At 36.1% G+C, this 15,008-nt stretch overlaps 1 protein-coding gene across 5 annotated transcripts in view; it reads right to left on the bottom strand.

The window, feature by feature from the left end:
* The window catches only part of PCSK5 (proprotein convertase subtilisin/kexin type 5), a 521,444-nt gene that overhangs the window by 336,761 nt on the left and 169,675 nt on the right, over positions 1-15,008 (bottom strand). For all 5 annotated transcript variants that reach the window (XM_055578327.1, XM_055578328.1, XM_055578329.1 and 2 more), the window contains exon 6: positions 644-732. In XM_055578327.1, coding sequence (XP_055434302.1) covers positions 644-732 — 89 coding nt within the window. The remainder of the gene's footprint in view (positions 1-643; positions 733-15,008) is intronic.

The raw sequence follows: 15,008 nt of genomic DNA, 5'->3' as shown, positions 1-15,008 counted from the left end.
GTGTGGCTGTGGCACCAGGCTATACTAACAAAGATGATTGTACATGGGAAACTGAGAGCTTGCTTCTATTAATATCTGAATGTATACTGCTTGGGTTAGGTCCCTGTGGTAAGTATAGGTCTATTTGAATTTGTGTGTGTATATATACTATCTATAATCTGCAATTACTAATGGTAATAGTATTACTATACTCTTTCAAAAGGAGATCCTACTATTTAAACTGAAATGAAAAGAAGCTTTTTGTAAAGCCTAAGGGAAAGAAAAAAAAATATTTTCTGTTTGACAGAATTTCAAAATGCTTTTTTCTGTAGAGATATTCTGGCCTGGTGTTTATCTTTTTAGTTCTTTCTGACCTAGGTATCAATTTTACAGTTCCATATAGATGCTAATGACCCCATTTTTGCTATTGGACAAGCTTCTTTCATTTTTATCTAAAGAAAGATTTCTGTGTTTGCAACACTTCAGGGGGCTGCTTCAAAGTCTTTGTTTTAATAACACAGGTTAACACAGTCATTTTGCTGTTGGCAGTAGTTGAACACTGTTATGCAAACATATGCTTGTCTTTAGTTCAAAAAGGGTTCTGAAAACGAGTTAGCAGAACTCTTGGCTCATTTCTACATCCACAGGAGTCTGGGTCGCATACCTCCGATCTTGGCGTTGAAAGCAATGCCGACTGTACAGTGAGAGTTGTTTGCTGCGGCGGCCACTTCTCCAGCACAGCGGGTCCCGTGCCTGTAGGGAGAACACACACACACCTCATTCTCCCAACCTCAGCAAGTCCTTGCCACCACTCAGACCTCAAAGCGGTGAAGAATGTAGCAAGCTGTGGGTACTTCTGGAACTTCCTACCCATGTAGCACTTAGTCTGTCCATAGCAAATTTTAGCACTTAATTATATTCTATTTTGGGTTATATTTTTAAATGCTTATTTTTTGATGTCTTGCTTTCTCAACTAGAAAATCTCCTTGAAGGCTAAAATCAAATTGTATGTTTCTTTGTATTTTCTGAACTTTCAACATCCAACATGGTAACCACTAACCGCATAGGCTAATGGATACCTGAAATATGGCGAATGTGACTGCATATTAATTTTAGTTAAATTTAAAAACTAGTACTCAATTATTAGAAACCTCAAGAATGTGAATATAAGAAGTACTTTGTAGACTGGAAATTTAGATACACATCAAGGATCTTCAATGAAAATTTATCATCTAAAATGGGACTTCTGTAAATACACACAGAATTTCAAAGACCTTGAGTGAAAAGACACCATAAAATAATGCATTAGCACTTATTTCATATCAATTACATGTCAAAATATCATACTCAATACAATATGTTAACAAAACCTATTTCACCTGTTTGTTTTCACCTTTTTCCTGGTTTTACAAGATGTGACTGACAGTAAAGCACAAAATTTTTCTGAAAGATATTCTGTTCTTTCTTACCACGATAACAGTTCTTTGATCAGAAAATAATTTAGCTGAAAGGACTTCTAAGATCTTATACAAAGATTGCAAAGAAGTGTCAAGTGCAAACGACACGCTCTTTAAAAATGGTGGCCTAATACAGTGTGTGCTGAGAATAATTCTAAGGCATGGTTGAGCCTAGAGAAAGAAGGTGAAGACTGATGACTAATGCCTGCCCTGGGTGCAGGAAGGGGGTGACAACCAACTACATGTGGTGTAGTTCTAAGATGATGAAATCCAAAGCTCACCTTCTTTCCTACATTTTGAGAAATGAGTTAAGGAGGCCCTGAGATATAAAGAGATCTGTCAAAAATAGCTCAACAGTGACTAAAACTCAGGACCCCAAATTCTGTTTTAGTACTATTTGTTTTACAGTATATTCTACACTGTCATCATGGGATATAACTACTGTCTGTGCAACTATAAACAAGTTGCTGCTTACAACTGATAGGTACACATCAGTTTATACAAGAGATATACTGCTTTTACCACTTAGTAAATAGATGGGGAAACAGTGGAAACAGTGTCAGACTTTATTTTTGGGGGATCCAAAATCACTGCAGATGGTGATTGCAGCCATGAAATTAAAAGATGCTTACTCCTTGGAAGGAAAGTTATGACCAACCTAGATAGCCTATTAAAAAGCAGACATATTACTTTGCCAACAAAAGTCCATCTAGTCAAGGCTATGGTTTTTCCAGTGGTCATGTATGGATGTGAGAGTTGGACTGTGAAGGAAGCTGAGCACCGAAGAATTGATGCTTTTGAACTGTGGTGTTGGAGAAGACTCTTGAGAGTCCCTTGGACTGTAAGGAGATCCAACCAGTCCATCCTAAAGGAGACTAGTCCTGGGTGTTCATTGGAAGGACTGATGCTGAGGCTGAAACTCCAATACTTTGGCCACGTCATGCGAAGAGTTGACTCATTGGAAAAGACTCTGATGCTGGGAGGGATTGGGGGCAGGAGGAGAAGGGGACGACAGAGGATGAGATGGCTGCATGGCATCACCAACTAGATGCACATGAGTTTGAGTGAACTCTGGGAGTTGGTGATGAGTTGAGTGAACTCAGGGAGGCCTGGTGTGTTGCAGTCCATGGGGTCGCAAAGAGTTGGACACGACTGAGCAACTGAACTGAACTGAATGTCATCTATCTCTTCCTACATAAATATTAATCTATATATCATTTAAATGGTTACAATTATTCTTTACAATCTTTTAAATTTATATAAAATGGCATAAACCTATATACATATACCTATATATATGTGTGTATACATATACACACACATGCATCATAATTTTATTCCTAGAAATTTACCTATTTTTTGCTAGTATTAATGAAATATAAAAATAATAGCTTGTATATACATTTTAAATATCTTGGGATAAATTTCTAGAAGTGGAATTACTGGATCAAAGAGTACAGAATATACTGTCATAATGTCAACAAAAGATGAAAGTAGTATAATCGAACCTCATAAAAATGGCAAGACTGATAAATATTACTACAAAATACCAAATTGTTATGCATGACAAAAAGAAAAGATAGGCCATAAGCCAAGTTGGATGATAATAGGAAGAATGGAGAAAATATCTAGACAAACCTCTGTGTAGATAAAGCCCTATATATGAGTTTTTCCATCTTTTTCATCCTTGCCAAACTGAGTTGAAAAATATTATCTCATCGTCATTTCCCTCTTTATCCCTTATGATTACATTTGTTGCTATGCATCTTTTCAAATATTTATTAGCTATTTCTATGTCTTGCCTTGTGAATAACCTCTTCATGCTTTTTGCCCAAATCACTCATTGCCTTTCCATCATATCTGTTATAAATATGTTTCCAAATGTTTTATTTGGAACATGAAAATCTTGTTTATGGAATTTTTAGGTTGTCACACACAATATTTAATCTTGATATACTCATAATTATCTTGCCCCCTGATACTGGGTTATACCACTTTAATCATTACAAAAAATGATCTCTTTTTCAAAAAATACTTCTGGAAGCCCCAAGCTAAACTAATTTTCCCCTGAGCATAGCAATTATTTACTATGATTTTTTATTAGCCTCTTGTTGCATATTACTTCCTGGTGTAGGTTATTTTTATTCAAATGTCAAATTCCCTTTATGGGTTTACTGTTTTTATACTACATTGCATCTATTATTAATTAATGCAAGTTCTACAGGAGCATAAGGACATCTGTTTTTAATTCTGCCCTGGTTTATTCTTAGGCCCATGGGTTATTAAGAAGTAGGATTTAAATTTTTTGAATGTTTGCAGCTGTTATATTTTTTATAGTCAATAACTTCATTAACTTATGATAAAATAATTTTTATGAAGCAATCATTTGAATTTTGTGAGCGCACAAAATGGTGAAGTATGTGATCAACTTTTATAAATGTTCTATGTGGTTGAAAAGATGTATATTTTCCAATTATTCTAGATAAGTCCATCATGTCAAGCTTGTTCATTATTTTGTGGATTTGTTAATATTCTTTGTGGTTCTATCCATTTTTATTGCCTTTAGAATGGAACTATCAAATCTTCCTAGTGAAACAAATTGTTTATGAATATGTAATAACACTTTCTGTTTCTTAAATAAAATTAAAGATATCTTGTTAGTATTTAAATTATAAACCACTTGATCCTTTAACTTTCAAATATTCTGTTTATATTATTTATACCTCATAAATAGAATATAATTTTTTTAAACCCTGGAAATCTTTATTTTTGACTCAAGAGTTAGTCCATTTATATTATCTAAGTATTCATAAACACATAATCATTTCTGTATTTTTCCCCTGTACTAGTCTGGATGTTATACATTCTATTATTTAGTGCTTATCCTAGATATTTGATCATGGGTACCTAAGATCACAAAGTTACTGATATTTTTTTCAACTTTTCCCAAACAGTACAGATGTCAGAATGTTTTAAGTCTGATTATCCAGCTCTTGACATGATCCTCCCATAATTATAGTTACACACTGGATATTTTTTTTAACACTAGAAATCACCCATTACTGTTCTACTTTGAACAATCAATGTTTGTTTAGATTTACATTTCTTGCTTTGTTTATTTTTGTAGCACTTATTTCCTTCTGGGATCACTGATTTCTTTCTGAAGAACATTCTATAAATGTACCCATCAGAGAGGCTTTTGATAGTCTCAGAAAATGACTTTATTTTACTGCTCTTCTTAAATACTAATTTCAATGGATATAGTTAAAATAGTAAAAACGGATACTATACTCGATCTTAGCCAAAAGGTAGAGAAACATTTTTTTCAATGGGTATAGAATTCTAGACTAATAGCACTTCAAAGATGCCATTCCACCATTTTTTAGCTTCCCTTCTTTCTGGTGAGAAGTCAGCCATCTGGCAATCTAATTCTCTGGACGCTTTTCAGATCTTTGCCTTTTCTATTCTGCAGGTTCATTAAGATATTGTATGTGTGGATTTTAAAAACCTCTTTCTTGGAATTCCTAAACCTGTAGTTTAACATTTAAATTTTCAGAAGTCTCAGCTAGTACCTTTGTAAGCTAGTACCTTGATGTATTCCTTTATATCACTCTATGGTTCTTCTTATCAGAATCCCAATTAAGCATACATTAGACCTTTTCACACTTTTTAAATCTTTATCTCATCTTCAGGCTTCCCACATACATTGCTCTCTTGGCTGTGTTCTCTGTAACTTGCTAAGTTCTATATTTCACTTATCCTGTCTTTAGCCATGACTAACCTGATATTTAATCCATTCACTGAATTATTCTTTTCAGGTACTATACACTTTATTTTTGAAGTTTTTTTTCAAATTTGGTTAATTTGGATAGTCAATTTTTCTTAAAAATGCTTTTCAATATTTATTTATTGATACAAATAAATTATTTATAAATAATAATTCTAAGTAGGTGAATCTATTTCTACTATTTGTGTTTTTTACTGGCTTGTCTTTATGGCAATGTTTACTCCATGTAGTTGGTGAACTGTCCATTTAGAAGATTGTGCTGTTTAGGCTTTTATCTTTGTGAATTCTTTGAGGATGGTATGGAAAACTCAATAAGATCTGTGAGTTATTCTCAAAAGTAGTTATTTGTTTATCCCTTTGTCCCATCTATTAACCAGGGAGAGAAAGTCAAATACATCCTTTCACTTCCCATGTAGGATTTCTTTTTCTGTGTTTATTGCACTGAAGACAGTACCTCAGGGGTTCCATTTTATGCAAGTCTCAGCCCTTTGGACCAAAGCCTTGTCTCCTGCTATCTCTGGACTTTTAAAATTCAGTTCCAGGCTGGTTGGGATTGGTTAGTCACCCTGGGAAATGCCTGGTGTTGCCCACCTAGTTTATAGATTTGAGGTTTCTCAGAGAAATACCCTAGCACCCCATAAGCTCAACCATGCACTAAGAAATTCTTTAATATTTTCCCATGATTTTTAGATACACTGTGGGAGGAAAGATTTAATTGAATATCTGTTCTACCATATTACTAAAAAAATAGAAGTGACTTGGTTCTGTATTTCTAAAAGCCCTGTACATATCATGTGCATCATTCATGTACAGTGAATGTTTGTAAGTGAAGAACACAGTGAATATTCTCCTTATAAAAACATTTCTTCTGTACAGGGCTCTACATCATTATATGTGGACTATTTTGAGGAGACAGGCAAGTTATACTCTACTGCTGACACATATATTTTAAATATCAGTTAAATCATGTATTTCAGCATACTGTAATTGAGGGTCCAAATTGCAGCTCAACTACATTTAAACAGCCCACTCTTCAGATGACAATGATCATTATTCCAAGTAAAGTACTAGTCATCTTTTTTATTTTTATATCTTAGTTAGACTGTGTTTTGACATGGATTTTAAATAGATCATAGAACAATGGATATATCATCATGACCTATTCAAGTATGTGATCATGACTCAATTTCTTCCTTCTCCCAAAAAACAAAGGGTGGTCAACAAAAAGTATATTCATGATGTCAGTAAATATGAAAGTCACAAAACAAACAAAACTGCTTTTCAGATGTAGTTTTCTTCAGAGATGATTGAGTGTTAGCATTTAAAGTATTTTTAGCATAAGAAGAAAGATTTAGTAGATTTTAGTCTAGAAAACAATATACTTATTAGATTAAGCTCGGACAAACATGGTACCTAAATAAAAATTTTAATACCCAAGTCCCATACAATGGTCTTTGGAAAGAAAATGAGTCACCTGTTTAACTTTCTTACATATGTTCACAATATTACTAAGAAAGATATTTTCTGAGACCTTTAAAAGATAACCCAATTATGTAAATTTCAAGGACTTAAATTGAATAGCATCTAAAATAAAGTACATCCAGAGAAACTAGGAATTAAAAATGCATCAGTTCTCTGAATCCCTTAAGGATATGGTTATGTCTGCCCTGCTGCTGCTGCTGCTAAGTCACTTCAGTCGTGTCTGACTCTGTGCAACCCGATAGAGGGCAGCCCACCAGGCTCCCCCGTCCCTGGGATTCTCCAGGCAAGAACATTGGAGTGGGTTGACATTTCCTTCTCCAGTGCATGAAAATGAAAAGTGAAAGTGAAGTCGCTCAGTTGTGTCCGACTCTTTGCGACCCATGGACTGCAGCCTACCAGGCTCCTCTGTCCATGGGATTTTTCCAGGCAAGAGTACTGGAGTGGATTGCCATTGTAAGTGTAAAATGTTGTGTTATAAGGTATCCATAGGTGTGTGGATTTATCTCTGGGCTTTCTATTTTGCTCCATTGATCTATATTTCTGTCTTTGTGCCAGTACCATACTGTCTTGATGACTGTGGCTTTGTAGTAGAGCCTGAAGTCAGGCAGGTTGATTCCTCCAGTTCCATTCTTCTTTCTCAAGATTGCTTTGGCTATTCGAGGTTTTTTGTACTTCCATACAATTTGTGAAATTATTTGTTCTAGCTCTGTGAAAAATACCATTGGTAGCTTGATAGGGATTACACTGAATCTATAGATTGCTTTGGGTATTATACTCATTTTCACTATATTGATTCTTCCGATCCATGAACATGGTATATTTCTCCATCTATTAGTGTCCTCTTTGATTTCTTTCACCAGTGTTTTATAGTTTTCTATATATAGGTCTTTAGTTTCTTTAGGTAGATATATGCAAAGGAGGCAAGAATATACAATGGATTAAAGACAATCTCTTTAACAAGTGGTGCTGGGAAAACTGGTCAACCACTTGTAAAAGAATGAAACTAGAACACTTTTTAACACCATACACAAAAATAAACTCAAAATGGATTAAAGATCTAAATGTAAGACCAGAAACTATAAAACTCCTAGAGGAAAACATAGGCAAAACACTCTCCGACATACATCACAGCAGGATCCTCTATTACCCACCTCCCAGAATATTGGAAATAAAAGCAAAAATAAACAAATGGGACCTAATTAAACTTAAAATCTTCTGCACAACAAAGGAAACTATTAGCAAGGTGAAAAGACAGCCTTCAGAATGGGAGAAAATAATAGCAAATGAAGCAAGTGACAAACAACTAATCTCAAAAATACACAAGCAATTCCTGCCGCTCAATTCCAGAAAAATAAACAACCCAATCAAAAAATGGGCCAAAGAACTAAATAGACATTTCTCCAAAGAAGACATACGGATGGCTAACAAACACATGAAAAGATGCTCAACATCGCTCATTATCAGAGAAATGCAAATCAAAACCACAATGAGGTACCATTTCACGCCAGTCAGAATGGCTGCGATCCAAAAGTCTACAAGCAATAAATGCTGGAGAGGGTGTGGAGAAAAGGAAACCCTTTTACACTGTTGGTGGGAATGCAAACTAGTACAGCCACTATGGAGAACGGTGTGGAGATTCCTTAAAAAACTGGAAACAGAACTGCTTGATGACCCAGCAATCCCACTGCTGGGCATACACACTGAGGAAACCAGAAGGGAAAGAGACACGTGTACCCCAATGTTCATCGCAGCACTGTTTATAATAGCCAGGACATGGAAGCAACCTAGATGTCCATCAGCAGATGAATGGATAAGAAAGCTGTGGTACATACAAATAATGGAGTATTACTCAGCCATTAAAAAGAATACATTTGAATCAGTTCTAATGAGGTGGATGAAACTGGAGCCGATTATACAGAGTGAAGTAAGCCAGAAAGAAAAACACCAATACAGTATACTAACACATATATATAGAATTTAGAAAGATAGTAACTATAACCCTGTATGGGAGACAGCAAAAGAAACACAGATGTATAGAACAGTCTTTTGGACTCTGTGGGGGAAGGAGAGGGTGGGATGATTTGGGAGAATGGCATTGAAACATGTATAATATCATATATGAAACGAATCGCCAGTCCAAGTTCGATGCATGATACTGGTTGCTTGGGGCTGGTGCACTGGGACGACCCAGAGGGATGGTATGGGGAGGGAGGAGAGAGGGGGGTTCAGGATGGGGAACACGTGTATACAATGGATTCATGTTGATGTATGGCAAAACCAATACAATACTGTAAAGTAAGTAGCCTCCAATTAAAAGAAATAAATTTATATTAAAAAAAAGAAAAAAAATGTTGTGTTATGTAACATTATGTATTATGCAATTTTTACTTGAATAAACGATTTTGGCTCTTAAGGAGCATCTTGATTTAAAAATCACATCTGTCTTTGTCCTTTCCCTTTTTATTACTCAGAAATATAAATTTTCTCATCTGCTACATTACCTATTCCCCAACAAGAAACCACTGTAATTACAGGTCTCAAGAAGTTTTACCTTGGATATCTGATTGAAAAGATGGAAAATCAGATCAGAGTGCCTGTTAACTCATTTCTATAATATTGTGAACTCATACAAGTGAAGTGAGGGTAGAATATAAATTTTTGGGTCCATTACATCTTGCTACATAGTAAAGTACTGCCTTCACTCCTTTGTTTGCTTTCTCCTACTCTAGTCACACTGCTTTATAAGCTTTTTTTAATTTCATATGAGGTAGTAGGGATGGAAATATTAACTCACTTGAGATTTACCATGAATCTGAAGGTAAGACATGAACAAGCTCAGCAATGAATCAGAAACATCAGGACACACGCAAGAGGTCTCCAGTTAGTGATCACTACATTGCTTGAAATTATACTTGTATGGAATCAAGCAATGGCAAGTTGGAGAAAGACTGCTTTCTATGTCTTTTCTTTCTTAGGACAAACATCTTCAGCTGTTCATGGATTCTGTCTCCAGGCTCCCGCCCCCACTGTTTCTAGTCCCTTTGACATCTGATGTGTCCATTCTCCTTGGCATGTTTTGATTTTGTTTAAATCTGAGTGAAAACCTTCCATCTGAGCTTACTTCAAAAGCCCCCTTAGAAAGGGACAGGAGAGCAAGAATAATGATATGTTTGAGGTATTCTCCAATATATCATGCAGAGCCTTTCTTTCTGATTGATTTTGTAGCTCTTGATAATATTACCACTTTGTTTATATCACCCTCTCCACTTCTCAAAGTACTTTAACCTCATCTGGTTCTCACTTCAACTCTGCAAAGTAAGCAAAACAGACACTACTACTCTTATTGCAATAAATGTAGTCAGTCATATAGTGATTAGTAGCTATAAACTGTGATGGGGCAATGACTAGATCTGGGTCTCCTGGGCATAGATAAATTAATGCTTTTTACTCTTGCAGCAAGACTCACAGGGGCCCATATTTCCAAGTATTTGAATGATGGCCAAGATTTCTTGACTTCCTTGCCACTACCCTACTTATTCTGTGAGGTAGAGGCAACTACTTCCTCATTAGTATTGATGACAACATATTTGACAATATATTTTATAGAATCTCCAAACTAAATTATTCAACTTGAGTTATAAGGAGCAAATGCTGAGAATCTTAAAAATGAAAACTTCAGAAGAATGGGAAATAGCTGAAAATAGATTTTCACTCTATCTCCAGCGAAAAGCTTAAGGAACATGTTGGCAGCAGGGAGGTGGGGGGCAGGGGTGGAAGGGTAAATGAAAATTTTTAGGGAGGAAAAAAACCATACAGTCAACTTTCTGATGATTCATTTTTGTGAGAATATTAAGAGAATAGTTTCTGATATGATGACAGTTAAACATAGTCGCTGGGGCTTCCATAATACTAAATTTTTTTAATATACTAGGAAGAAATTCAAGAAAATTCATTCACAATAACTGCTATGGATTGAATGTTTCTGTCCATCCTATCCCAAGCCACATATGGAAACCCTAATCCCAGTGGGATGATATTTGGAGCCGAGGCCTTGTGGAAATGACTAGGTGATGAATGGTAGTCTCACGATGGAAAGAGTGCCTGTATAGGAAAAGACACAAGACAGCTGACTTCTCTCCCTCTGCCATGGAAGAAGGCAGCCATCTACAAGGCAAAAGCCAAATCTGCTCGCACCTTAATATCAGAATTCCCAGCCTCTAGAACTGTGAAAAATAAATGTTTGTTGTCTAAGCCACACAGCCTACTCTGTTAGAGTAGCCTGAATTAAGACAGTGAAGGGCACATAAGATATGATCATATTCACAGGCCTTTTGATAGTCTAATATTCAAAGAAATTTAAACATGAACTTAAATTATGACAGTTTTTATACCTAGCAATACATATTATGAATCCTCCTTTTGGCTCTCAGGAGTAATATATACAATATTTGAAGAGATTAATAAAAGCATTCATCAATTGCTCCAAAGCCTAACAGATACATTGCAGGCAAGGAAAGAAAATGAAAAAATACAGTATTAGAGCATTACGTAGTAACAGAATACTACTAAAAATTAGCATCAGAAATATAATATGCAAATAACTAATAAGTATTTTTTAAAAGGTACAGAATATTTCTCTTGGATGGTTAAAATTATTGTCAATCTCACACACACACACACACACACACGAATACACCTAAAAACTTGAAAAATATGAATAATGTGTGTAAATTGCATTAATGTAATTTTCCTGGCTTTGATATTTTGCTATAATTACACATGTTGCTACCACTGGGGGAATTTAGGTGAAGGATATGGGGGACCTCTACTATTTTTTAAACTCGCTGTGAGTTTATAATTACTTTAAAGTTTAAAAATCATTGTAGGTTTGAAGAATTTGTACAGTTATTTATAATATTGATTGTAATCCAAGAAGATTTCAGTCAGAACCTAAAATACTGAAAATAAATACATCTCAAGTGGTCAAACTGTTTTAGAATTTTTTTCTCACCTCTGCCATTTTCCTTCCTCCTTAACTTCCCCAGCCTAGGAAAATTACTTATTCATTGTTAAATAAATTAACTGTTAAACATACTAGCTCACATGTAAAGGAAAGAGTAAATAGCTTGGTTTATTAGAAAACCTAGTTCTTTACCTCACTTCTGTTGCTTTCCCAACTATAATGTTGTATGGAATGATGAAGTACAATAAAATCCACAGCAACTTAACTCACACACACTTCTATATATATAACAGATAACCCTATTGTATAGCAAAAGGAACTATATTCAGTATTTTGTAATCATCTATAAGGGGAAAGAATTTGCAACACAGACACACTGCATGGAGTAAAAACTTGTTTGTGTATATATATGTGGGCTTTTCTGGTGGCTCAGACTGTAAAGAATCTGCTTGCAATGCAGGAGATACAGGTTTGATCCCTGGGTCAGGAGGATCTCCTTGAGAAGAGGATGGCTGCTCCAGCATTCTTGCCTGGAGAATTTCATGACAGAAGAGCCCAGTGGGCTACAGTCCATGGGGTTACAAAGAGTTGGATACGACTCAGGGACCAACACTACATATGTATGTATGTATGTGTGTGTGTGTATGTGTATGAGTCACTTTGCTGTATATCTGAAACTAACATAACATGGTAAATCAACCACTGTTTGTTTGTGGTTTAGTTAGTAAGCCATGTCTGACTTTTTTGTGATCCCACGGACTGTAGCCCGCCAGGCTCCCGATCCATGGGATTTCCCATGCAAGAATATTGGAGTGGGTTGCCATTTCCTTCTCTAGGGAATCTTCCCAGCCCAGGGATCAAACCTACATCTCCCACTTGGCAGGTAGAATCTTTACCACTGAGCCACCTGGGAAGTCCAAAAACAACAATACTTCAATTTTTAGAAAAAGCCTACAGTAGGCATTTTTATACATGTTTTTGTATATAGTGGCTGACCAAGAGGTAGGCTTTTCATCAGCCTCCCTCTCTTCCTACCCTTATCTTATACATCAACGACAATGTCAAAGCACTGGGTACGAGAGATCCCTTTGATGAAACTCATTAATCATGATGATTAAATTAGGCCCTTTTACTTGGCTCCCTGGTTGATATTCTAAATTTACCCAACCATGCTTTTCAACTCTTTTTTGCTTTACTGATTACTATTTTGATTTACTGATTTCCACATGTTACTTGAGCTTATTTCTATGAATTCACATTGCCATGCCTGTCTATGCTGCTGCTAAGCCGGTTCAGTCGTGTCCGACTCTGTGTGACCCGATAGATGGCAGCCCACCAGGATCCCCCATCCCTGGGATTTTCCAGGCAAGAGTACTGGAATGGGGTGCCATTGCCTTCTCCGATGCCTGTCTATATCCCCTAGTAATTCTGTGATGCTATTCCTTCGCCACTGGATCTATTAAGAGCCCATCACCCTGCTTTTCCAGCTCCTTAAGCTCTTATCAGAGGGTTCTGTTCGGTCTCCGAAAATTACACAAACTAGTTTTTACTCCATGTAGTCAAAGCTTTGGGAACACTCTGATATTTTTCACCACAAATGGGGGCCTGAGACATTATCTCCCTTACCCCTTGACTACAAATATTCAGAAATTAGTCATTCATGTTGATTCTTTTTAGATGTGTTTTTAGTGAGCTGAGAGTCAAGTGTCTTCTCTTGAAAGTTCATAAATGTGGATCTGGAGGCTCCAACTCGTCCCTGGAGCTGGAGGAACAACATGATGCCCATCTTTTCTACTGGACATCTGTCTGCTTTACTAGGATAATTACTACCTACAGTTCCAGCACAGAGAAATGTAAAGTTTCTTTTTAGGTAAGCAATGAACTCTGTCAGGAATGCTATTTTATTTTTATTTTTTTGAAAATTATTAAAGTACTTACCAAGAATTCTTTTAGTTAACAATATTACTCCCTCCCAGCTCTTCCTTCCTCCTTCCTTCCATTTGTCCCTTCTCCCTTGCTCAAGTCCAGATAATCTACATCCTGTGTTCCAGACATCTTCTTAACAAGGGGCATATAGAGTTGAAGTATCCAAAGCTATGGCACTCACAGTCTTGGTGGGGAAAAGTCTGAGTAAAGGATTAACAAAAGATTTTCTCTTTATCTATGGAAAAATCACTTTAAGATTCTAGCTCTATTTCCCTTGGTATCTGAAAAAGGTGGAATGTCAGCTACCAAACAACACCATTTATGGTTAAAACAAAACAAAACAAAACAAAACACTGAACTTTAATTAGTGAGTGACCATGAACTGGGAGGTCTGTGGCCAGAGCAATAAACACATGGTGAGGAGTCGTGGCTTTGGGCTTCTGAGCGAGGACACTGGAAACTGAGTGTGACCTTCCCTGTGTGGCCCCGGAAGCTCTGTTCATAGTTGACTGCAAGAAATACTGTTCCTAAGAGCATGAGGCTTCTGGGGCAAAGGGACTCTCACACTTTTCTTTCTAGCACACCAGCAGTGTCACTTGGGTGTCACTTGGGTCATGGTGGGGGGACAGGGGAAGAGTAAAAAATAGTCCTGGAGCTGGTGAGCACTCCTCCTGAAGAAATATAGCCGATACTGTCTTACTAAAACATATTTCTATCCATCTAATTACCACTTGTGGCCTAAAGAGTCCTGTGATTTCAACTAACCAATGAACTACGATCACTGACAGGGGTGTTGTGAGATGTATGCAAATAATTACCAATTATTGAGGTACACACTAATCAAGGTTTATGTATAAGGTGTTACAGAAATTTCGGCTCCAAGAGTTCTGACTTCAGGTTGGTGTTTATGAAAATGCTTGGTATGCAGCCTAAACAACTCTTCCTTACACCTGAACTGATTTTTCCTGTAATTCTGCATCCTCATAATTATAAGAAAATTTCATAATTAGAACTCATGAAAGCATGAAATATGAAGGATATACTGAGTATGTATACCAGGAGACTGGAAAAAGATCTATAAAGATAATGAAAGAAATAATGACCTGTATCAAATTATAATTTTGATTTTTCTGGTCTATTTCTTTCCATACATACTTCTCTTCTACAAATGTATACTGAAAACCACTTCATATAAATATTTCTAAAGTAGCAAAAATAAGAGACCAGGATGCTAGAATGTACCTTACACAGAGAATATTTCAATTTTACCCATGGTCCTGTATATAGGTAAATTCTCATTTTATAAATATTATAATGACCTAGTTAAGTGTGTGTAATGAGACAACTCCCATGTCCTGGTTCATAATTAATTAACTTTTCTGTGTCATTCATTCAGCAAATATTTATTGAGTAC

The sequence above is a fragment of the Bubalus kerabau genome, chromosome 4, assembly GCF_029407905.1.
Source record: "Bubalus kerabau isolate K-KA32 ecotype Philippines breed swamp buffalo chromosome 4, PCC_UOA_SB_1v2, whole genome shotgun sequence".
NCBI classification, from domain to species: Eukaryota; Metazoa; Chordata; class Mammalia; order Artiodactyla; family Bovidae; genus Bubalus; species Bubalus kerabau.
This window is presented reverse-complemented; position numbering and strand designations above follow the sequence as displayed.